This window comes from Chroicocephalus ridibundus, chromosome 2 (assembly GCF_963924245.1).
Source record: "Chroicocephalus ridibundus chromosome 2, bChrRid1.1, whole genome shotgun sequence".
NCBI classification, from domain to species: Eukaryota; Metazoa; Chordata; class Aves; order Charadriiformes; family Laridae; genus Chroicocephalus; species Chroicocephalus ridibundus.
In genome coordinates, this window is record NC_086285.1 from 120,290,236 (window position 1) to 120,314,097 (window position 23,862).

A 23,862-nucleotide genomic window follows, 5' to 3' on the forward strand; every position below is an offset into this window, starting at 1 on the left:
AATTAATCAATTTTTCATAAAAGCACAGACACACACTGAAGCATTGTAAAGGGAAAATTGCAGTTATTTCAACAGAAAAGCACATACTGAATTAGAAAGCTAAAGACTTTCACTGACCTTTTTTCTGTGGTGTAAAAAGCTTACTAGCTGCTTTACAGAAAACTCTTAAGTTTTTTGGGATTTGGTTTTGTTTGGGTTTTTCCCCCTTAAAGAACTCAGACAACAACCAGCACTGAAAGCTAAATCTATGCAAACAATAATTGATTTAACGAATGCACAGTGATAAGAATTTGATTTGGGGAAGTATGTTCCAAAGAACTTTTAGCATAAAAGATGATGCTGAACAACAAACATATGTGGGGATGATAAAACCACTTAGTTGACCCACTGGTATCCTCACACTTCCATCTGTCAACAAACAATGCGCTTTCAGAGGGTAGTTAGCAAGTTATCAGCGTGTCAATGACCAAGAGACGTTTTCTAGATCAAAGAGTTTAAAGAGACCCTTGAAATCCAAATTTTAAATGTATGATTTTTATTTACCTTTCCCCACAACGGTACTTATGCACCAGCTTTGTTGTATGGGTCTCCTTTGTAGAAAAGAAAGTTTACAAACTACTTAAGTTAAATTCAAGTTTCAGAAGCTGCACTCTATGCAGCAGCAAACCCTACAACACAAACAGCAATAAGATTTTATGTATCCCGTTTCTGGCACAAGGTTTGAAAGTTAAATGGCTATCCCACACAGCAATAATTTTATTAAGGAACATAAACATGATGTAAATCCAGGAAAGTCAACAAAGTAATTTCCACTGACTCAGCTACGCATCAAATCCTATGTGCACAACTAGTTGACAAAACCCGAACGAAATGAAGACAGGAAAAACCTCATACACGCTCAGTATTATGTTACTAATGTTTAAAAGCCACTCACTTGTGGAAGAAAAGGCTTCATCATTTTTTTCCTCTTTTCATGTGCTTGAACCAAAATATTGACCTAATGTAACCAGTGACCCACCATTAATAAAAGCTCCATGTTGAAAAACAACTAAGAGCTCACCCTCCACCCACACATAATTTTGATACAGGTATGCTAAATGCAGAAACGGAAGACTATTTACATAGATGTTTTGCTTGCATTTGATTGCCAGTTTACTTGTATTTGAATATCAATTTGCAAGCTAATTAGAGAACATTGCTGAGCCCATTACAGAAAAATAGTGCTCCACCATTAACTGCAGTGCTATCTCACTAATTCCTTTAAAGACTGGCTTCAAACACCATCTTCATCTCCATTCAAAACAATTAGTGTACATTTATTTCACGTTTTAAACTGCAGAGAATCAAATTTTTAAACACTTTAACAGATTGCACTGCTATTTTGATAGCTTTTATGTTACAAATTATGCTTTTAGGGATTCGTAACTTTACTATTTAAGAGAATGTTAAACTGGAACTCACAGAGGGTCTCTTAAATAATTCCTCTTCTCCACAACCTGGGAGGCATGTGCCATTAACTTTCAAAACCACACAAAACCTACTGCTTAGAAGGCGGCCCAGTGCACAAGAAAGACCTTGCTCCTGCAGGCGAGCAGAGAGGATCGTAGTATCTGCCACTGCTCACAGGTCTGCCCAAAACGGGACAGACAACAGAAGGGAAGAGGAAAAATTCAAAATGAGCCAGTTTTGGAAGCTCTTGCGGGCAGCTCGGAGGTGAAGGAGGCGCATCCAAGCCTTGCGGTGCTGCTGCTCTGCCCGGAGCATCGCTGCCCACCGTCGGGCTGCAGCGGGGAGAGGGATGGCAGCCGCAGGCAGCGCTGGGTGCCCTGGTTCTCCAGGATTATCTGCAGCTGGACTGGCAGGCTAATGGGATTGCTCGCTGTCAATCTGCAACCCAGTTAAGAACCGCTGGAGCAATTTGCCACTATGCCTGGATGGGCCTGGGATGCAGCAGGCAGCAAAGGAATGGGCAAGGGGAGCTGATCCTCAGCTGCCCAACCCTGGAAAAAATTAAAACAGCATGAAGAAATCTCTTGGTTGCACTGCTGGGGGAAAAGAGAAAAACAAAACCAAACCTAACAGAGAATCCAACACAGTGGAGTCTCATTCAGCTATGACCTCCTTTTCTCTCATCCCCCCTAACAGACACCTTTTCTCATTAATTTATCTCCTTTTCCACAGCATGTCCCAGTAAATCAACAAAGCCAGCTGACCCAGGGGAGAACTAGCCCACCACAAAAAGCAGGAATAGTTTTGTGACACATCAGCTTGCTGATCGAACTTACTCATCCTGCACCCACATCACTGCGATGTATTTATAACTCAAGGAAAGAAAGTTGCATTTTTGGTATATCCTCTCCTAGCTTTACTTAAGACCGGTATTTTCACATGCACTTCAACTGCACATCTGTAACCACAGTCAGAAACAATGGAAAAAAAAAAAATAATAAATACTGGTACCAATTCAACTGTAGCAAGAAGCAGCAGTGGGTTAAGAGGCCACTCTAGACACTGATGGACTCTGAGTGCTCAAACCCAATGCGGCCTCCAGAACAGTGGACAAGCCATGATGTACAAGCTATAGGTACTTCTTTAGTGAACCTCATATCCTGGCTGTAGGATCAGTTTATCTTCAAAAGGCTCTTTGTGCATTATCTGATCTTGGCTGAATACTCAGATAATTAGGTTTCTTGGCATTAGTATAATTTGCAAAAAAATGTGAGATGTGGGCATCCTGATGTTATTCTGATGTCAAAAAGGCCTAGCAGTTTCTCCTAGTAAAGTTTCTCAGCACTATCTGCTCAGTTAATCCACTTTGGTGGGCTCCACGCAGTCCTTGGCATTTTTCTCAGGACAGATTCCAGACGCCTGTGACTACCTTTCATGAGGAAATCTGAAAATACTCCAAGATACTTTCCTTCCTACCTTAGGTTGCTTCTGCCACCTTCTTTCTAACAATGCCAAGTTTCTCTGGTCTTTCTTGAGTTGTGGAGAACCTGTGCTTTCCTTTCTCTCTTGAACTACACCAGGGCCTCTATTCATTCCTCCACCCATTCCAGCATCCTCCATCACCCGGATTCTTCTGCTTCCATCCTTTCTCCAGCCTCAGCCCCATCCTCCTCTCCTGAGTTTCACCCCACTTATCCCCCAACATTATTCTCCTTGCTCTCTGGAGGACAAATTACCCAGCTGGGGTACACGCAGAGGAGTGGAAAACCATCTGCATTGTGTTAAACTGGAAGGATTTAAAGGGTACCAAAGCCCAGTTATTCCTTCTACAGACTAATTAAAAGATAATAGCAACTCTAGTAATTTCCCTTCCATCCAAAATCTGATGCTGTTCCCTTGCACCTTCCTTCTGCCTCTCCTATCTTCCGAGTTCAGCAGGGCTGACTCCGATGCATAGGACATGCCCTACAAGTTTGGAAGTGAACTCTTCCAAAAGTTATCATTTACAGATTAAAAAATGCCCCCATGTTGAATGTCACAAGTTCAACCAAAAGCAATTAGTTTGCCTCACTGCATTCAACCAAAATCAGAGCAGTTCAAACTGTACTTGAATTTGTTGACTGACATCCAAGTCTTCAACACAGTAGTATTTGACTTAATGTAGTCATTAAGTGTTTAAATACTACTGGAATTTATCTCTTTTTAGTATGCTAAGATGTTCTGTAATAAAGGACATTTCTCTATAATATTGGTTCAATAGGATGCTTTAGTAAATTTGTCTTCCAGATTGTTAGAAAGATGACAAGTCAACAAAAGATGTAGTCTTTAGCGAGAATTTGAATGCGTAATTATACACACCATGTATCTCACGTGATTCTAACACAGATGGTCTCACCTGAGGTTTTGCTCCACGTATTCCATACACTGATCTACCCACATAAAATAAATAAATATTTTAATGCCACTGTTAGAAGGAAAAGCAACTTTTCTTCTATCACGGAATACCTCTCCCATACCCAAGGGCACCTTTGTCTGCTGAGGAGGCCTTCTGCCCAGTTTCGCAACTGCCATTCCACCCAGCCTCCCCTAGAGCACCGGTCAGCCTTGGAGAAGGCTCTAACTACAGCAATTCCAGGAGAAATAATGGCCCCTTGGGAATCAAGGCCAGATGGCACAGTTTAAAACTGAGCTAAGGCTACACTAAATGGTGTTAGAAATACTGCAAAGCTAGACCTGGCTTCAGGGGCAGAAACAAACACCTCCTTTGCCGTTCCCCATTAAGTCATGCCCAGAGCTTACTGGGACAGCTGACAACTCGTAATTCATACTTCTGCACACAGAAAGGACACTACATTTGAGATCCTCATAAGTAACCAGCTGAACACAGGAAGATGAAGTAAGTACTAATTAATGCAGTGCATTTCAAGTAAATGCACCATAAACAGAAATGACTATCAGAGCTGGACTAATTAACTAAGATAGTAATCTACACATCCCAGAGCACAGCAACCATTCAGGATTTCTGTAACGTCTCTCTAAGTGTATTTTTCTCTGTATCAAGATGTAGTTTTAAGAGTCCACACTGGAAAAAGTGGACAGAATAGTGCAATTATGATTTTAACTACAAAATGTATTTCTACCTCTAATCCAAATATTACGCAACAGGAAAACATTTTGTTTAGTACACGTTTATAGATTTCTTTTAGAATGACTTCTTATCTAGAACTCAAGTGATAGATTCCTTGATACTGGATATACAAATCGATCCAAATACTGCAATTTCCTAAGAGCTTTAGGGATAATGGAGTTACGTTTCTGAAATGTTTGTGCTTTGTGCACATCCAAAACACCGCTGAATTTCACTATTTACATTTATTCCCTGTTTATATATATGTAATGTTCTACACACAAACTTGCAATGAGAAAATATCAACATTCATTAGTAGCTTAATACTAAAGAGTAAAATTGGGTATCACATAAAAATCAGATGTAGAACTTTGCAGGAATCGAAGTGAGAAAGAAAGATCCATCATTCAAATAGATATTTTCAGTAAGGTGAACATACATTATGTATACTCTAGGATATAGTCTATGTTTAACTAAGGAGTGGGGAAAAACAAGTAAGGAAACCACATCTCAAGAAAAGCAATCTCTTGCTTCAGCAAAAGAAAGCCCTGATTTTCAGGGGACAAGTATCTGGGAATACATTAAGAGCTTGGTACGTGAATAGACAACTGGCATCATAGAACAGGCACTGTGCTAGCGTAGTTAAAGCAAACAGAAGCAGCTCTTCCAATCCAGGATAGTGAGCTCAATACTGACACAGGAGAATTTAGGATGCTGCTGGGTATGGAAAGAGGACAAACAGGAAAGCTGTTTGAGAAGAGAAGAGGAAAAGGATTAAAAAGGCAAGAGACTGAGAATTGGAATACAACTGTAACATAAAATAAATCAACAAGGCACAGCATCACCAAGTGATGACATTAAAATTTACTGCGCTTCACAGGGAAGAGGGCAAAACTTAATCTACTAAATGTTAAGGAGGACTGGGGGAAAACAATGAATATATATTCCCAACATATGCTTCTGAAAAAAAAAATAAAATAATTCTCACTCCCATTAAGGTTAAAAAGAATATGTAGAAGGATGATGTTTAGGTTTTTTTGTTTGGGTTGTTGTTTTGTGTTTTGTTTTTTTTTTTTCTGGGGGGGGGGCAGGGAGGAGAGGGTACAGGAAGAGAATTTCAGAAAAGAAATACATTTGGGAAGAACTGAAACATTTTTTCCTGGCTTGCCAGAAACTCATAGAGAGACCCCATCCATCTGAGATTCTTTGGCTGTCTGCCTGGAAGGAACTTGTCAACTGTCTTTTTGCTTAAGGCAAGGAGACTTCAAACAAAGTGGTTACCATTTTCATGGGGGGAGGGGGAGGGGAAGTCCAATTTTTTTTTTTTTGTGGGGAAAGACTAATTTCCCTCTTGGAAAATATGATTCTGATAAAAATACTTTCCCTAGCTCTACTGTTAACGTGCACTGGAATATCAAAGCCACCAGTACATGCTACCATAGTAAGAATATAATTGCATAAAAGTTGTTTATAGAAATGAAGGAGACATAAGCCTTGAAAAGCTGCTGGCTTCAGTTTTAAGCATGATGGCATTCCTTTTTTTAAAAGAAATTTTTTTCTTAGCTGACAATGGGCATTTTTATATGTAGAATGGTAAAACACCACTAGCAGCAAAAAAAAGCCAAGTGGCTTCACCTGGGACAGGCAGCACCCATGTAACCCCCACTAGGTCATGAAAACATTAGTTACTTTTAAACACCAGCCAATTCCCAAGTACTGCATTCCCAACAACGCGTTTCTGGATTGTTTCAGACCAACTGGTATTCTCAATGGTAAACTACAAAATAAATCAGTGGGAATGCCAAAAATCAAGTTTTGTCACTCGGTTTGAAAGCATCGAAACAAATATTATTTTCTAAGCATTTCACTGCTAGAAGAGAAGAGGCAGCAGGGACACCACGGCTGTGTTTAAGCATACAAAAATCTTTCAGCAAAAGCCTAAGGAGTAGGAATGCGAGTTTTACCCCAGATTAAATTGGTTAACCCCGTTCATTTTACGGTTTCATAAACACTTGGTACCAGGCTCAAAGAGGAGGGATGGCGTAAGCGTGCCTCTTTTGGCAATGCTGTCAGCTCACTCTGGCTTAAATGGCTCATGAAAAACTTTGCTATTACTCACCCATAATCACCATTTATCTCGGCGATCAACACCAAAACATTTTTTTTGTTCTTTATCATTGTGCTACTCAAAGGGCTTAGAAATATTTTATAGCACCCAAAAGGATGCATTTAAGAATCTTGTCTAGACAATGAATTTGCTTAGCAGAGGACAGAAATAACGTGTTTAGTAACAGGACAGACAATGTTAAAATAAAGTCTTTGAAAGATAAGAAAGCACTAAAATAAGTTATCGGAGTAAGAATCTCTGACTTTAAGATATGATTCTCCAAATAACCATTCAAGTAACGTTCCTAGGTGAATGATTTTAGTAGAAATGCATTATTTGTATCTTAAAATTTGCAGGATATAGAACAAAGATTAGATAAACAGGCTGGACATACATATCAAACTGCCACAAGTACTTTTTCCTGGATGAACTACGAAACTGCAATAAAACCAGCACAAGAAAGGGCATTTAATATATTAGACATAACTCCCTCTAACTTAACCTCTTCTTCTCCAAATACTACATCTTATGTACGGTCCTCCAGACAGCAATCATGTTTTACTTACAGAAACAATTCAGAAGTAACATGACTGTAAATTTGTTTTAGGAATCTACTTCTACTATGTGATGGCTGGTGAGTTGTTAGTTGCATACGATTTCTTTTTTATAAATCTTGGAACATTCAAGTCCTAAAATACTTCAAACCGGGACAACCCACATTAATAAATGTGAGGGTTTTTTTCCCTTTTCCAACTTACGTTATTCTGAATGTACTGCTCCACTGACTTTTCACATATTGTGACAACTGAACATGTAGTGGCCCCTCATGCACAGAAGAGTCTGACAAATATATAGAATCATAGAATGTGTTGGGTTGGAAGGGATCTTTAGAGGTCATCTAGTCCAACCCCCCTGCAGTAAGCAGGGACATCTTCAACTAGATCAGGTTGCTCAGAGCCTCATCCAGCCTGGCCTTGAATGTCTCCAGGGATGGGGCCTCCACCACCTCTCTGGGCAACCTGTTCCAGTGTCTCACCACCCTCATTGTAAAGAACTTCTTCCTAGTGTCTAATCTAAACCTACCCTGCTCTAGTTTAAAACCATGGCCCCTCGTCCTATCGCTACATGCCCTTGCAAACAGCCCCTCCCCAGCTTTCCTGTAGGCCCCCTTCAGGTACTGGGAGGCTGCTCTAAGGTCTCCCTGGAGCCTTCTCTTCTCCAGGCTGAACCACCCCAACTCTCTCATCCTAACCATATAAATGAAATGTAATTTTGCTAAGATTTTTAAAAAATGTAATTTTTTAATGTAATAGGAACAAGCCCAACCCTCTGTCAAAAACAAGCACCACCTGAACACAGGAACAGAAACCTCTCCAGAAACCAGAGTATCATGTACTGCATCGTGGAATCCTGCCCCATACTCTAAGGTAAATATTTCTTATAATACTGCTCTAAAAACCAGATATCCTATGTTACTGTAACAAGTGAAAAGCACAGATCAACAAGTCATATGGTAACGCTGATTTTATTTAAGTTTTGGTGAGGAAGACGGAAACTCAAGACCTTAGGAGAGGTTTGTCCCCAACTGTGCCAGATAAAGCAAATGAATGAGACACATAATAAACATATGGTTATTTTGTTAGTATTTTAAGAAGCATCAAGTCAGGTTCAAATTATTCTGCAGCTGGCTGGAAGGGCCACAAAGCCTCTGGGCTTGTGGTATCAATGCACAAACCCAAAGAAAATTAAAGCTTTCACTTCTAAACCATACAGAAAACCTACAGTTTTATGCCTCACTTCTGAATTCATACTAGTATAAGCACGCAGTTAGACAGGAAAGGCAACGAAGATGAGAATCAGGCCCATGGTTATCCCCAAGAAGCAAATGTCACGCAACTATACTTAACTTGCAGCGTCATCCAAATCTAGTTTAATAACCAGAAAATAGGCTTTTGACAACAATAGTATTTCAAAATGACAGTGTAATTAAATTTAAGTCAAAGCTATGCAATGATGGACTGTATGTTTATGTGTAACCAGCAAATTACATGCTTTTAAGCATGTCAGAATTTTCAAAAGAATTAACCATTGCAGTAATTCAACTGAGGAAACAGTGGTAGGAAACAAACTCCCCCAGGTCATTTTTCAACCAGCTGATATGATGTGATACATACAGTATGCCTCGTACTGTTTTTCCAATTCCTACTTCCCTAAAACGCTATGCTTTTTAATACCATTCAAGGACAAACCACTCACTTGTGAGAAGCAAGGGAAGGGACTGTGTGAATGTGATGAGTAATGAGAAAGGAAGTCAGTCTGCCATCCTACGTTACTAGTTCAGACTCAGTCAAGGCTGGTCAGTCATCGTTGCATGAGCAATGCCCGCACAGAACTAGCGGGCAGCTCACTGGAGTTCCTAGCTGATGGGAGGAAAGAAAAAAGAAAAAGAAAAAAAAAGACAAATTGCAGAATGGGTCTTGACTCTATGAAGAGCAAAGAGAACTTTCCCAGGACAGGGCAGATCTCAAAACTTGCATGATCTCCATTTTAGGATGAACTGATGGCATGATATTTAAGCAGTAACAAACATTTGGTGGTTTTAAGGCAGCACCTTTGGAAATCACTTGCCCTTTGTGCTCTCTGTCCCTGTTTCTGCCCCTCCCTCCGGGTTTGTGCATCACCTACCAAAGGAGTTCTTGCTGTTGACGGCTATTGAAGAAGTCTACTGTAGGGTCATCTATTAACTCCCATTTGGTGGGAAAGCGAGGAAAATTCTTTCTTCTTTATTATTTTCTCAATTGGCAGAACATTTGCTTTAATACATGAATTTCTAAGCTATCCTTCAATGAAAGAAAAGTCTGCAGTGGTAGAATATACTTCCTTGAAACTGAACAGAAAAAGCTTTAATAACTCAAGTTTAAATACACTAAAGCTAATCAATTCATCCTGCATTCAAGTTTCCATTGTATTTCTAAAAAAGCACAAAACAGGTCTGTAAAAATATAATTAAGGAGAGAGACTGCTACATACAGCATGTAAAATCAAGACTACAGCTTTGACTTCATTTGTTTTGCAGACTCATTAGAATGTTTTTCATTTAAATGTCTTGATCTGTGTAGCCATATTTATATGTGAAAGAAACAACAAATTAAATTAAATTAGTCCTTATTTAAGATGTATTTGAAACAGTCTAAAACTGATGTTCTTAAGTCACAAATTCCAAATTAGATGAAAAAAAAAAAATAATTATGTTAGCAGTTTAGAAAACAGCCAAATGAATGCACATTTTTTTAAACATTCTACTTCCACAAACTTGCATACTGAAACTTAACTGGTTGGGGAAATCTAGGAAAGATTCAGAGCATGTGCCTCTGTCCTAGTGATGACTACTCTATCCCTGAAAAACAGAGATGCAAGAAGAGCAGCGAACTGAATTCCCAACCTGGATGACCCACGGGCAGATGTACTGACTGCAGCGTGTCCCCGGCGGGAGGCAAGGGCTTGCACTCGCAGAGCGAGCCGTGAGCGGGTCATCCTCATCCTGGGCACCGTGCCATTCCCACACAGGTAAGTGCCAGGGCGAGAGAGCAGCACACGGTCCAAGAGACAGTGCCGGCTCTGTCTTGCCCCTCCTGGCACAGCTCCCCACAAAGACTGCAGTGCTGCGGTCACCGACTGGGGGCCCATGGGCAACACCTCTCTCCTGTTCCTGCCTGTCCCGTGCCTTGCTTTCCACAGGTGTCCCTCCTCAGGTTGCTGCCAAGAAGCAGAAAGGGAACTATCTCTGCATTAATGCGAGTGCTAGGGCTGGGTCTAAGTGCAGTACTTCTATGGGAGATGGAAAGCAGAAGGGAAATTTTCTTCACCTCCTCATCACTCGCACGTGGGCTCTAATTATAGGCTGACAGTATACATATCGTCGGTGGTAGTAAGGAACACCAAGAGTGAATGCTGTGCTGAGAAAGAAAATCAGTGGACAATCACGGGAAGGTTTGCAATGCTCAGTATTTTCAAATTATGGTCAACAGAGGTGCACATGCTACCACTAATGCCAACAGATTTTCTAAGTCCTATGACAGTAATCAAAAAATAATCACAGAGCAGCTGACATTCTCTCCTGCAAGAGTCTGTGCCCTATTTAAGGATGAAAATACTCCAGAGTGACTTGTGGGTAAGAATACAGGAGATAAAATAAAAAATAAATCAAAACATCTTTTCTAACCATACCGTTGAGAAGCGGCTGTCCTCCATGAACGCTCCTTGACACCACTGCACTGTGAACATCTTCAGGAAATCCAGTCTTGCAGGACATATCTTCACAGGTTGCTTTTATCGGTGCCTGAAATGCAGGACAAAATTTATGTAATACTCACAACCCTCATTCACCAGAGAAAGATTCCAGTTGGCACACGCTCCATTTTGCTGCTTCTCATGTACAAGCAGCGTCTTTGTTTCTGAACGGCTGCAATTAGGACCACGAGGGCAAAGGGTTAATCTTTCTGATAACTGGAATGGAAGAAACAAATCCCACTTGTCTGGTAAGATCTAAATAATACACAATCTTGATTCTTCTGACAACTGAACATTTCCACTAACCCAGCCGTCGAGACTGAAGGGGAATCATAGAGGGAACAAAAACATTCCTTCCTCTGGAAATAAATGTTGCACAAAACCCATCGGCAACTTTTACAGAGCCAGATATATTTGAGAGGAAAGACTTCAACCACTGATTTAAAATGCTTTATTTAGAGTATTTCTGTGTGAGGTTGCAGCAGTACAAGTAAACTGAGATAAAATGCTACATTTGCAGTAACTTAGCAGAACTTATATTTGTGTTAGCATTCAAACGGATACCATATAAAGCCAACTGTTTCCAATGCAATCTCCTTCTATTTCAAAGGGACCTCAAGTTAAAAGGAGTGCAGCTCATTATTAAATTTGCACAACAAGGGAAGAGCCGAGCCACTGAAACTGTTTGTTCTCTCACTTGTTAAGAAAGTTTCCCCTCAAATCACGTTCTTAAAGAGTTTCATAAATGCCTTTTTATTAAGAAATATAATACAGAATCTGGAAGCTTGTTTGCTCTGTAGTGTTCCATGTTCAGAAGATGCTTCTGATAGCTAAGCTCGTTTCCAGGAAAGTTTGTTGCCTTGTTAAAAAATAAAAGAAAATGAAAAAAAAAAAAATGCAATTTTCTTTGGCAAAGGACTGAGATTTCTTTTCAGTGGGTTCTTTTTGTCTCATTTTAGTCCCGCACAAAACAACAGCTCAGCTTACATGTGGGTAAATGACCATACATGGCAAAACCCCTTTCACGCTGGGCAAGGCAGAGAGCTCAGCTCCCACACCAGCTTGGGCTGACATACAGCCCAGGAATCGCAAGAGCCGTCGCACAATCTCAAACACGCCTACACGCCAACTAAAGGCCTATCCATGTGCATGCCCAGATGTAGTATATGGTCTTTGACAGCACGAGCAACTGTGCTGCTATATCATACCTAAATCTGATCGAGACTTAAATTAGATATTCCTTTTTACTTTCCCAGATGGGCTTCCATCAAGTAGACCTACTCAAGGCCACGTAAGTGTGTCTGCATACACTTGGCAAAGAAAGCCCTAAAGGAAAAAGGAAAAAAAAAGATGGAAAAGGAAGAGATGATGGTGTTATACCCATTTACCACAGTAACCTCAGGGAAAGAGAGAATTAGAGCAGAGGTGGGACAGGAGCATCTCAAACCACGAGGGTTTCCTCAGGCAAGAGAGATCGGTCAGAAGTGTTATCTCTCCACTGACATACATGGCCAAGCTCAGCATGCCAACCCCTATTAGAATAACTTTATCACTGATAACAGGAGGGATTCATAACACATTGTGTTGCTCTTATACCAACATGGTCCTAACTAAGCAGCTCAACACTGACCAAAAAAAAAAAAGTAAAAAAATTACTACCTAAACTCAAGTTAATGCACTATCTACGTAAGTGCCCAGCAAGAGAACTTGTAATTATCAAGCGTCCAGTTCACTTAAACTGTGGCGTGGGTTTAACTGTGACTTCTGTACTACATAGGTACCTCATCTGTGTACATTTCCTTACGTACTTTAAAATGTTTATACAGAGACCCTAAAGAGAAAGCAAACACAAAGCAACAGTTAAGCTGCCAGGGGACTGTTACCTGCAAAGCTGGAACTTGGATCTGTAGCTAAGCACCAACGGTCCATTTACAGGTTGAGTTTTTAAGATAAAAAGATGGTAAATCAAAAGTAATTACAATTCCAACTGCCAGTTTCCTCAGCTTTAGAACTCAAATAACAGGTTTGATAAGGTTTCTGTAATTTGAAAGAAAAATAGTAAGACTTGTTTAAACTACCGTACAAAAGGTGACCTCAAAGCAAATGTGATCAAGAGGGAAAAAAAAACAACAAAGTTTTTCATGGTATCTTTGAAACAAAAAGGTCCTGGGTGGGCAGTTGAGGAGATAGCAGGATTTTTAACAAGTCTGCACTGATGTGCCTGGGAATCTTTCAGCCTTTCCAGCAATCTATATGTACTAAACAGCTCTTATAAACTGAAACAATGCCCACTGAAACAAAGGCTGGGGGACATGAATAGAAAGCCTTCTTTATTCTTTCATTTGCAGCCATCAATTTTATCCGGAAACAAAAGACTGTACTCTGCTCTCCAAAAACAGTCCTTTGTAAAGATTGTTTGAGAATAAAAACACAAGGGAAGGAAGAATTCAAATTTTCAGCAATTCTTAATCGCCCTATGTTAAGCGTTTTGAATTAAGTAGAAGTTGTAGCTTCAGACACACTGGGTCATATCAAGTTCAGACTAAGAGCACTGCAAGACTTAAACGATTTTAACTCTAAGCAAAAGAGGATGCTGAAATATTTTTATCCCGTTGTCCAGGGCAAAAGGGGAAGCTAGTGAAGATTATGGGGCACATTATTGTAATTTACAGGATTTTGTGTGATTAGTGCAATTCTCAAGACTATTTCAAACATAAGATAATATTACTCGTACAGTCATCTACAGAAGGACACCACTTAAAAAACCCTATCGTTTAAGATGGAAAGCAATTACCTTAACTTGCACCCATATAAAACCTACTTAATGGAGTTACAAAGCTTTGAAAAAGCTCAGCGCTGAAAATTCTCCTCTCAAGTACTAACAGACTTTGCTAAAGCAAAATAGGGTTACTACTGAAAAAGTATTCTGCTTTCCTCACCCTTTATGGCTTATTTAGTCATTTTTAACTGCAAAATGAGTAACAGGCATTACCATCTCCAGATGCTAAAGAGCTAACACCTAGTCAAACGTGGTATCAGACCATGCACATAAACTCAGTACTGTAGATCTCCGATAAAAGGCAAAGGCAAACTGCAATTATGAAGCAACGTGATGCAAATTAGAAGTCCTCTGTCAAAGTTATTATTCAATCAATTCAAGGAATTGGCCATTTCGATATACTTACGGCAGTTCAGCCTGCAGTTTTCATACCCTGCTCCTCAGTTACTTTAGTTTCATATCTAGATATATCTGAGTATCTAGAAACGTGGTTTAATTTCAAGGTTGTATACCAGCTCAACGTAAAAAAAACACAAACAAACAAAAAGCAACCTGTTGTTGACAATCCCAACTTTGTCATTCTAATGGATTCATGTTTACTACTCTTTCTAAACACCACCAGTAAGTGTCTTCCAACAATACAGGCTTCGTTCACACTTGCGAAAGAATAAAGCCAGGCAGAATCGCTTTCACTAGCTTCGACAGTTCTTCACTAACACCTCTTTCCAACTTCCATACTTTCTAAAAAAGTAGCCACATTTAAAATACAATTCTGTAAAGAAACACCTATTTAAAAATTCAAGCTCACCACGCAACTGTAGATGCAATTTCGTATCACAACACGCATCCTAAATTTGCAGAACTGAACTCTTAAATACAGCTTTCAAACGGGGCTGATCTTGTTCTCTCTGCATACACCACACACCACTGGAGATCACTAGTAGCTATTAATCTGAAATATCAAAGTCTCTGTTTTTCCACTGTTTGCATCTGCATGTACTACAACATTAGATTTCTTAATATTGATTGTACCAAAATGCGAGGGAAGTTGTTTTTGAAAGACTGCTTTCTTCTATGCTCAGTGTAGCTTATTCCTATAGGAAAATTAAGCCTGGGTAGTAAAGTGAGAAACAGAGGGGTAGGCATCAGAGAAAATATCATGCTATACAGTTATAATTGGATATAGTACAGCTGGAAGTTGCCAAGTCCAGCCAATTCACGGGGCATTATTGTGCGAAGCTCAAAACAACGTCTGACATAATTATACGTATGGCAGAGCAGGAAGGGGGTATTTGAGCATTTCCTCCTTAATAACCAACATTAATTTGCAACTGTGACAGTAATATTCAACTTAAGTACGGATCACAGAAACATTTGTGACTGTGTTTAAAGACTGGGTGTTTCCTCATTAATTTAAAGGCCAAGATGGTACCCAATACTCATTCACAACTGTGGTGACTCTAGGGATCATTCTATCTGTTTTTAGTTTTGCCGACATACATTATCTGCCACAGCAGCATACGCTGTACAAGGTGGGTCTTATTTTATGATGAGCTTTTACTCACTACCATAAGGCATACAAAAGATACTCTGCAGGATGACAGACACATCTCTGAAATGCTTCAGATGCTAAACTTGAAAACATTCAGCAACTCTTTCTTACTCTCCAACTTGCTGCAAAGAGCTGCAGCAGTTTATACCCTCGTGGTACTCAGTACTCCAGCGAATGTAGTCAATGGAGTACAATTTGTTTTCAACTGTAGATTGCAACCGGAGAAAAAGAAAAGTGCCTTTCATTCAAATTGTTCTGGAAACCAAAGGCTTCCAAAGCGGGTGCCAGGTTACGTCCTCCCAGAGGTCATTCAGTTACACCAGAGAGGGCTTTCATTGTGCCATCTTCACTTCTAATTAGTGCTCTACTTCACGAGCCACAACATTTTAGATCAGAAAATCCAGGTTCTTAAACCAACACTTAAAGCTCTCAAGCACTTTCCCAAAAGAATAGAGACTGCAACTTTGATGCTACCATCTGGCTAAAATGAGTTGTCTTAAACCATCACTGGTTACCACAGGTTACCATAGCTTTACAAATTCGAGAGTCTCACAAACCGCGTCAGTAGCCTATTCTGTTAACTCCAACTGAGCGACAACATTCATTTGCTTTACTAAACATGGAGATATTTAGTTGGTATATCCATGTAGCACAAAGCCGTAACTTGGTGTGGGCCTTCCCCTTCCCTCAACTAGGAGAACATGGAGTGCTGCATCTTCCAAGACATGTGCTTCTCCAGACAAGCCACGGCTCGTATCAGAGAAGGTGTCTTAAAATTTCAACTTCGGTAACAGAACCAAATGGAATTTCTGTACGCCGTATTTTTTTAATTAAGAAAAAACGAAACAAAACAGATCAGCCCTGTGTTTGACTATATATATCCTCATTTAAGAGGGGAAATGTCCTCTCTCCGATTTGATGACAGCCATTGCATTGCCCATGTTGAGCATCTCCACTCATGAACAACTGCTGCTAATGCTTACAGGAGGATCCTGTGTTTTCCCGACCTTCGGGGGAGGCCTCGCAAGGCCTATCTGGAAGAACTCTTTTGGGGGATCACAAAATTTTAACTATGTCTTCAGCTGCTGGGTGATAATTATATGCTAATTATAAGGAATGGAGGAGTCCCCAGAGGAGTCTGTTGGTAAAAATATATTTTTTAAATATGTCAAGGAGTGCCTAGAGGAGAGGATAAACACGCCTTTTGGAAACATGATATTTAATTAAATACACGCATACTGACTAAAACCAAATAGTTTAAGTGAAACGTTGAAAAGATTTGGCAGCGATATACCTTCCATTTTGTAAGCTGCTGATCCCGTATCTGTTTTCATAAGCCATTTAAAAATAGAAAGCCTAATTTCCCCTCTTTATTCAGACGGAGCTCCCGTGATCTTTCAGCGAGACCTGAAGGATCAAATCGAATGATGAATCACGCAGATTTGGTTATATACCTCTCAAGGTGAGCGAATAGCGGCACGACCTCACACCCAGGTGAAAAAGGTCCCTCTCAGATCACTCACAAACTACAAACGTGCTTTGGCAAAATACAAATCCTCCCTAAACTCTTCCTGCAATAACGTACAACGCCTTCTTTCTTCTCAAGACTCGCCTCTACTCAGGTATAACAGGTATTAAGACTCAGTATTAACTCGGCCAACCAGTGAGTCTCGGTTCGGTGGTAGGTGGGGAGAAGTGCCGTTATAATTATCATTGCTATTGCAAAAGGCATTAAGTCGTCCTTCTGCTTTCATCACTCTCCACGCCTGATATGTCTCATCGCATCTTATGCGCAACTGGTGCCACTGGGTTAGTGGAAGTACACAGGCTATTCAGTAAGGACACTACGGGTTCCTCCTATGCTGTATAATAAAAAACAATTTAAAACAAAAATGCCAGGGAACACTAGAAGTTGCATAGCCTTTGGGGACTGGACTCGTATGCATACATTGTTTGAAATAAATAAAATTTTCATCCTAATTGGAGCACTGGAGAACTACTGAAACTATTACAAGTTTTCTAATTTTTATTTTTTTTTTAGCCTAAAAAAGCATTTACAAAAACAGTGACACACAGAGAGTTTAACTGGTAAATGATCCTCTTACTCAGGCAAGAAAAGCCATTCAACAATTCCTACTCCTTAACACATGACAAAAAGTCCCTTACGCAAGACTGTCTGTATTGAGTAAAAATAACTTTACTCACAACTTCCTTAAGCTATTTTTAAATATACACATGCACTTCTGTCACAACTAAACTGTCTCATGTGTTACAGTATTTAGTTATTTTAGAAATCCAAACCTAATAAATGAAATTATTGACATGAAAGCATCATTGAAACTAATTAAGATGGGACCTGACAGGGCTCTTCCAGTGATGTTTCTGGGAGTTCCTCCAATCTCTCGGAGCAGGAATAAAAACGATAGATGGGAAGTTTTTGAATTACACACTCTTGAACAGATGTAGTTCAAAAATATGATCATCTTAGGCAATATTTTAAAAACTGTTATAAAAACTATACATCCATCTTTCTAGCAGATCAAGCTGCATGCCTAGGTAGCAATACGACCCACGAAGAGAGAAGGGTAGAAGGCTTTCTAGAAAGCACATAATCTTTATTAAAAATACATAAATTGACAAGAGAATATGTATACCTTCTGTTACATCAACAGTGTACATAATTCTGAGCTTGTACCATATCTGCTCAGATAATCAGAACTTGTTTAAATACATGAAATTATCTCCTGTTTTGTCAACCTATGATTTCAATTCCAAAAATTGTCAACTTACGCGACCTTATGTGTCCTGTAACAGATGTAAAAAGCAGTTGTAAAAAAAACTTTTCACAAAATAATTTTTAAAATAATATCTCCAGTTTAATATCCAAAGAGACACTTCTAATTTTTTTTTTCCTTCAGTTATGCAATTATCAGAATTTTGAGGATTTGTCAGTGGTATCACTATCACCTAGACCAGACAGACAAGGATTAGCGAGCTCTTTACTGCAATATCCTGCCACATTTAACTTTTCAGATAGATCCTTTGAAGACAAAGCAAAACCAGAACGGAAAGATCTACATCCAAAAAGGCTGAGCCACTCACGTAACTATCCTGTTCTGGGGCTTATGAAACGCATTATAAAATGCATTCGATTCACTTTGAAAGGAGTTGATGATGTTGGAGCCTGATTTGTTAAAAAGAGACAACCTGAAACTCATTTTTGTGCTTATACAATCACGTATTTCCTATACGACTTAAAATAGATTGTTTAAAAAAAATAATAATAATCTAAGACACAGGTGTCTTATGAGGGACAGAAGGAGATCCACAAAAGGAGATCTCGCTGCCACTTCTGCACAAAACCGCGTTAATATTCCTCACCCCGGTTCTGCCAGCGACTGCTGCTGGGGGTGATTGCGAGAGGGGTGCAGTTGGCAAGAAATGCCGTTGCCGGATTCTCAGCGGAGGCAGCTTAACAGGAGTGTCATTTAGGGTAGTAGCTTTATCACCTGGATACATTCGCTAAGACCTGGAATAAGACCAAAACTGCCTGCAGAGGGTAATAACTTACGTCCTCGGTCATCGTAATTCGAATTCAAACCAGTCACCCAGGCATGAAAGGCTCCAAAACAGCGTTATTATTTACTTATTTCTAATTTAGAAATGGATAATATCCACAGAGTGATCCAATCACCTTATACATGGAGAAAAAAAAAAAAAAATCCCTTTTTGACCACTAAATTTCTACTCCCCTTTCCAGTTCATTTCTAACTAACCGTAGTTTTATTCCTGTAATTGTAACACTCATGCCAGCTTTCCCATTGCTTCTTCAATCCTGTGGTTTTCCCAGTTCCAAAAACTGGAACTGTTGTTTTGGCCAGAAAAGCAAGCCTCGCTCCTTTTACCCTCTCTTCCATCAGGTTTTTCACATAATACTTCGAGACTCATACCAATCTGTTAACCAGGAAAATAAAGTGCAATTTTCACCCTCTTACATCTCGGGCAGGTTAGATATTGCCAGAAATCTAAAGCCCTATTTCCTGAACATAAACAGCACCTACAGATCTGCTTTAAAATGTGCTTCCAGTTACAATCTTTCAAGTAATTCCATAATGACAGCTTTTCTACATCACTGATGATTAATGAAATGATCAGTAACTGCAGAAAATAAAGGTAGTTAGGTCTTGTGGTTGCAGAGAGGAAAAAGGTAAGTAGAAGGGTTCAACATTTCGAAATACCCTGATACAAATAACCTTGTACAAACTAAAAGTAGTTGGTATGATGACAGGGGGAAAAAAAGTTATCACTGCATCTAGCTTGTGAGGGTTCTTTGCAGTATGCATGAAAGAAGAAGGAGGGGAAAAAAAGCTTTTAAAATGAAAGTGTTGTACAGGCACAGGTCTATAAATCTGATTTCATACCCAAGTTCCAATTTTGTTACACACTATTAAAAATCAACCCTAACCTGATTTAATGGATACCCAAACAAGGGGGAAATTGGATTCCCCAACCGTAACGTGCTAGTGACACTGAGTGATACATAAAAGCAATACTGCTAGTTCCTGTCCTTAATTCATAGCTTGTGCTTTAATTTCAAACCTGCCCTGGGTAGCGGGGAAAAAAAAAAAGGAATAAAAGCTTACTGCAGAATTTGTGCTTTAAAGATTTATTGAGATAGGAAGACTAAACAGAACTGAAAACACATAATAAACAGCACATAAGGATTTGCAAAAAAAAAAAAAAAAAAAAAAAAAAAGAAAAGCTGCATGTACAGATCTGCGGAGATGTTAGGATACAGAGGAGGAAAAAAAAAAAAAAAGGCAAAAAACAAACCTAGCCAAAAATCAAGCAGCACAAAAACCAACAACAACAAAACCCACCCCAAAACCCGAACCCAGCACAACAACAGTCTGCAAGTGGCACATCACAAGTTTCTGAGCGGGGTGGCCGCCGCTTTCCATGGCAGAGGCTCATGCCCAGCCGGACCCTCCGGTGCCCGGCCAGCCCCGTCTCCTCCTGAGACCCGAGGGATAAAAAAATCCCCGGCTGCCGTGGACCAGCGTTTCAGCACCTCGCTCGCCCGCTGCGAGCCATCACCCCCCCACACACCGAGAGCAGCTCGGAAACTGCGGGGAGGGACTCAACGGCCCCGGGAGGGTGTCGGAGAGCGGGGGAAGAGGAGACGGGAGGGCGAGCGGGCTCCTCCTGCCCCCGGCTGCGGCGGAGGCGGCGGGGCGGGCGGGGGCAGCGGCTGCGCTGCACCATGGACAGTGGCCGCCGCCGCCTCCCCCTGCCCTGCGCCAGCCGCTGCGGCCGCCCCGGCCCCGCCGGCGGCCTCGCCTCAACCCGCTCCCCCGGCCCGCCAGAAATGCCCCAACCGTAAATACCATTAAGAGGCGATGATCTGCGCCATCTGTCCCTCAGACTTACCGCCCTCGCCACCCCCGGCGCCGCGCCGGATACGGGCTCAGCCAGCACAAAGCGGTGGGGGGGGCGGGGGACGACACACCGACACCCACCGCCACCCTCCCCACCTGTCCCCGGCCTCCGCTCGGGGTCCCCCACCCCCCGGCTCCGCGCTCGCTCCGGACACCCCCCGCCGCCGGAGGGGAGCTCAACCCAACCATCCCCCCGCAAGGCACTGCCCCAACCGGGATCCATTTTGTGTCGCTCCCCCCCCCCCCCCCCGCCCCCGCAGCGTCCCGTCAGTCCCATCTCGCCCCAGACGCCCCCTCGGAGACCCCCCTCTCCCGGAGCACCCCGCGACTGCCAACGCGGGACCCCTCCGCTCGGGGCAGGCGGAGAGCCTGCCCGGGCCGCCCCGGCGAGGCCGCCGGGGGGAGGCAGCAGCAGGACTTTGATAATAATAAATTAAACACTTCGCAGCCCAAGCCCGTCCCAGTGGAAATTCCCGTTAACGGCAGGGGGTGGGGAAGCCCGGCGCCCAGGCGGAGGCTGATTAAATTCTTCCCGGGAAGGGATTAGCGGGCACGGGAGCCGGGGGTGGCCGAGGCGCGGCCCGCAGCGGCCCCCAGCCTCCTGAGCAGGGGCGCGGGGGTCGCCCCCCGCCCTGCACCTCTCCGGCACTCCCGCTCCCCTTCCCCACGCGGGGCCGGGGAGGGATGCCCGCTCCGTCCCTTCACTCCGGTACTTCGTCCCCCGCGCTCACCGCGGGGCCGAGCGGACACCGGGCAGCCCCCCGTCCCCCTCCCCCGTCCGCCGGCACCTGCTCTCCCAGCAGCGACGAGGGGACAATCAGCGTCCCGTCAGCGGCGGTGCCGCTACCCCTCACGCCCCGGGCACCCCCCTCACCCGGCCCCAGGCACAAGCTCCCCTCTCCCCGGAGTGCAGCGCCCGGTGGCGGGGCTGCCCCCGAGCAGGTGGCTCCATGCGAGCGGCCGCGACACCCCGGGGCACCCCGGCCGCGGGGGCCGCCGCCGTCCCCTGCCCTCTCCCGGAGACCCGCATCTCGGCGGCGGAGCTCCCCCCCGGCCCCGACTCTCCCGCCTTCCCCGGGCACCGCCGCCCGCAGGGGAACAAAGAGACGCAGCCCGGCCCCGCTCCCCGCCGGCGGTGCTTACCTGCTGCAGGGCCGCCAGCAGCATCAGCGCCAGCGGCGGCAGGATCCGCGGCGGCGCTCCCGCTACCCGGCACATGGAGGCGAGGAGGGGCGGCGGCGGCAGGGCGGCCCCCGGCAGTCCCGGAGCGCGGCTGGAGCCCGCCGAGCGGGGCGAGCGGAGCAGCGGGGAGGGTCGGGCAGCGGCGGGTTGCCGGGGGGCTGCGGACGGCGTCTGCCCCCGCCTACCGGAGCCGGCTGCCGCGGCGCTGGCTGCCGGCTGCCGCTTTAGCTCATGGGCAGCGATGCAGCGGAGGAAGAGAGAGAGGAGAGAAGAGAGAGGGGGGCGGAGGATGGGTGAAACTCAGCTCTGGGTCAGGCTGGCTTTTCTCTCTGCCGAGCCCCCTCCGCGGTGCAGAGGGTGGGCAGGGAAGAGGAGGAGGAGGATGGGCGAACAAAAGGCTGGGAGATAAGAAAGAAGTAGTCGCTGCTGCTGCGAGGCCGGTGCGGCGGCGGCTCCCTTCGGCTGGCTGCTTTCCTTCCCCCACGCCCGGATCGTGCCCGCTTGGCTCCTCCCGCCGGTGCCCCCCAGCGAGCTCGGGCAGGCGGCTCCTCTCAGCGCCTCAGCCCGGGCGCGCCAGCCCCGCCGCTGCTCCGGCCCCAGCCCTGCTGCATGCTCGCCCCGCACTTTCTCTCTCTCTCTCTCTCTCTCTCTTCCCCTCCCTCCACCCCTCCCCCTGCACGCAAAACCCTCCGCTGAAGCACAATGATAACAATACCCCCGCAGCCTCCGCCTGCCGCGTGTGTGTGTGTGTGCGCGCTCGCCCGGTGCCTGCCTGCCTCCCTGCCTGCTGCCGGCAGCTCCCCCGCCGCCTCCCGTCGCTCCCTGTCGGCCGCACGGCCAATGGGAACGGCACGGCAAGCAACGGGGATCGCTGTCGCCGCCCGCGAATAGCGGTGCCTCGGCTGGGTCTCCAGAGAGCCGGCGGTGGGGCAGGCGCCCACGCCGATACACCCCGCAACAGCTAAAGGTGGGGGGGGGAGGAATAAATGCCAATCCACTAACTTGGTGTGCTGCGGTTGTTTGCGGGGGGCGAGGCGAGGGGATAACTTGCTGGCGAAGGAAGGACCTGTTTCCTGCCGCGCATGGGAAGGTGTTGCGGGAAGATGCGGGGGGCGATGGCCCGGGAACCCCGGGACGCCCCGGCAAGTTTCCCGCAACTGTAACTGCTTAGCGGGTTAGCTTTTTTTTTTTTCTCTTTTTCACTTTTTAACACACCCCCCTCCCCTTTTTCCTCCTTTTTTTTTTTTTTTTTTTAATTTCCCAAACTACCTGCTGAATTCCATCAGCAGGCGTTTTCCAAAGGCTTGGCCGGGGCTCCAGTCCGTGGGTCCCCCGAGAAAAAAACCTGTCAGCGCGCTATAGCGGAGCTGGGGAGGGGTTGCTGAGCGGGCAGCTACCGCAGCGAGTATCAGTGCTGGGTCATTGGCGGAGCTGGCAAGGATTTTTTCGCTCGCCCACAGGTCACCGAGCAAAGTTCTTTTGTTTCCGTGCTTCAGGGCTCCCATTCTGGGACATAAAAAGGGGAGGATTTGGTAGGCATTGGCCCCCTAGACAATCTCACCAAGTGTTGATTCAAAATGGTGCGTTGTTTATTTTAAAGCGCCTTATTTTACACTGGAACTTGCAAGAAAAATACTGTTTCTGGGTTGTTCGGTTTGGGTCGGTTGTTGTTTGGTTTTGGGTTTTTTTTTTCCCCCTTTTGCTTTAGAAAATAACGCAAAACGCCAGTGCTCATGTTTTGAAAGGCAACAGCGGATTTGCTTTTATACTTTGCCGGGGGAAGGCGGGGTGAGTACACGCTTGCACGATGCTGATTTCATCCGCTTCGAAATTGAAAACAGCGGACGCTTGCGAGCTGCGATGCAGCCGTTTACCCAAGTCCGGGAGAAAGAGTACAGGCCAGAAGCGGAGGGGAGATGCGCGCCGGTCCCGGTGACC

At 43.9% G+C, this 23,862-nt stretch overlaps 1 protein-coding gene across 1 annotated transcript in view; it reads right to left on the minus strand.

Moving 5' to 3' along the window:
• The window catches only part of CDH2 (cadherin 2), a 119,918-nt gene extending 97,209 nt beyond the window's left edge, over window positions 1-22,709 (minus strand). The window contains exons 1-2 of the mRNA XM_063326770.1: window positions 21,886-22,709; window positions 10,911-11,022 (exon numbers count right to left, since the gene is read on the minus strand). Of these exons, the coding sequence (XP_063182840.1) occupies window positions 10,911-11,022; window positions 21,886-21,960 (187 nt within the window). The 5' untranslated portion in view covers window positions 21,961-22,709. The remainder of the gene's footprint in view (window positions 1-10,910; window positions 11,023-21,885) is intronic.
• Between the last annotated feature and the right edge of the window lie 1,153 nt (window positions 22,710-23,862).